The following is a 1282-nucleotide window of genomic DNA, read 5'->3' on the forward strand; positions in this document are numbered from 1 at the left end:
CTCCCCTTGAAGGAAAAGTTACGAGTCCTTGTGCAACATGTGCGACAAGATCCGGCCGTTGCTGGAGACGGAGCACCGGCAGTTCATGGAAGTCCGCAACTTCATCAGTAAGTAGTTGGCTTGAAGAGGGCAAGAAGTTCATGCCAAGTCAAAGCTGGTGGTGGTGGATTCTGATGGGATCAGTTCCAGCTGCTGGGCTGAGAGAAGGTGCCATTTCTCACCTCAACTAGTGAATGGTTATCTCTGTAAATGAATTCCTCGTTTTCAATGTGTGTTTCCAATATCTAGCATTCACGGCCCATGTATTGTGTCTAAGTCCCCACATGTCATCTTGGGTGATATGGGGCTGTGGCTCAGTGGTAGAGAGCATCTTCTCTGCATGAAGAAGGTCCCAGGTTCAGTCCCTGGCATCTCCAGTTAAAAGGATCAGGTAGGAGATAATGGGAAAGACCTTGACTTGAGACCCCACCTCAGTGGTAGACCATCTGCTTGGCATGCAGAAGGTTCCAGGTTCAATTCTTGGCATCTCCAGTTAAAAAAAGGCTCAGGTAGCTGGTGATACCTACCTAAGGCCCTGGAGAATTGCTCCCCATCATAGGAAACAATACTGACCTTGATGGACCAGCAGAAGGCAGCTTAATTTAGGGAGGCGCCATGGTTCAGTGGTAGAACATTGCACACAGAAGGTCCCAGGTTCAATCCCTGGCATCTCCAGTTAAAAGGACCAGGCAGCTGGTGATGGGAAAGACCTTGATCTGGGACCCTGGCTCAGTGGTAGAGCATCTGCTTGGCATGCAGAAGGTCCCAGGATCAATCCCCGGCATTTCCAATTAAAAGATCAGGGAGTAGGTCATGAGAAAGACCTTAGCCTGAGACCACCAACCAAAGGAGGCAATACTGAGTTTAATAGACCAAGGGTAGAATGCTTCATTCAAGTAGGAGGCCATGGCTCAGTGCTAGAGCATCTGCTTTGCATGCAGGAGGTCCCAGGTTCAATCTCTGGCATTTCCAATTAAAGGATCAGGGAGTAGGTCATGAGAAAGACCTTAGCCTGAGACCACCAACCAAAGGAGGCAATACTGAGTTTAATAGACCAAGGGTAGAATGCTTCATTCAAGTAGGAGGCCATGGCTCAGTGCTAGAGCATCTGCTTTGCATGCAGGAGGTCCCAGGTTCAATCTCCGGCATTTCCAATTAAAGGATCAGGGAGTAGGTCATGAGAAAGACCTTAGCCTGAGACCACTAACCAAAGGAGGCAATACTGAGTTTAATAGACCAAGGG

The 1282-nt window shown here is 48.8% G+C and overlaps 1 protein-coding gene across 1 annotated transcript in view; it reads left to right on the forward strand.

Annotated features, from left to right (window-relative positions):
- Positions 1 to 1282, forward strand: part of LOC107119289 (TBC1 domain family member 21-like) — a gene marked incomplete at its 3' end in the record, with an annotated part of 35383 nt that overhangs the window by 20788 nt on the left and 13313 nt on the right. The window contains exon 4 of the mRNA XM_015421754.1: positions 13 to 107. Coding sequence (XP_015277240.1) covers positions 13 to 107 — 95 coding nt within the window. The remainder of the gene's footprint in view (positions 1 to 12; positions 108 to 1282) is intronic.

This window comes from Gekko japonicus, unplaced genomic scaffold (genome assembly GCF_001447785.1).
Source record: "Gekko japonicus isolate JY-2015 unplaced genomic scaffold, Gekko_japonicus_V1.1 scaffold4099, whole genome shotgun sequence".
Classification (NCBI taxonomy): Eukaryota; Metazoa; Chordata; class Lepidosauria; order Squamata; family Gekkonidae; genus Gekko; species Gekko japonicus.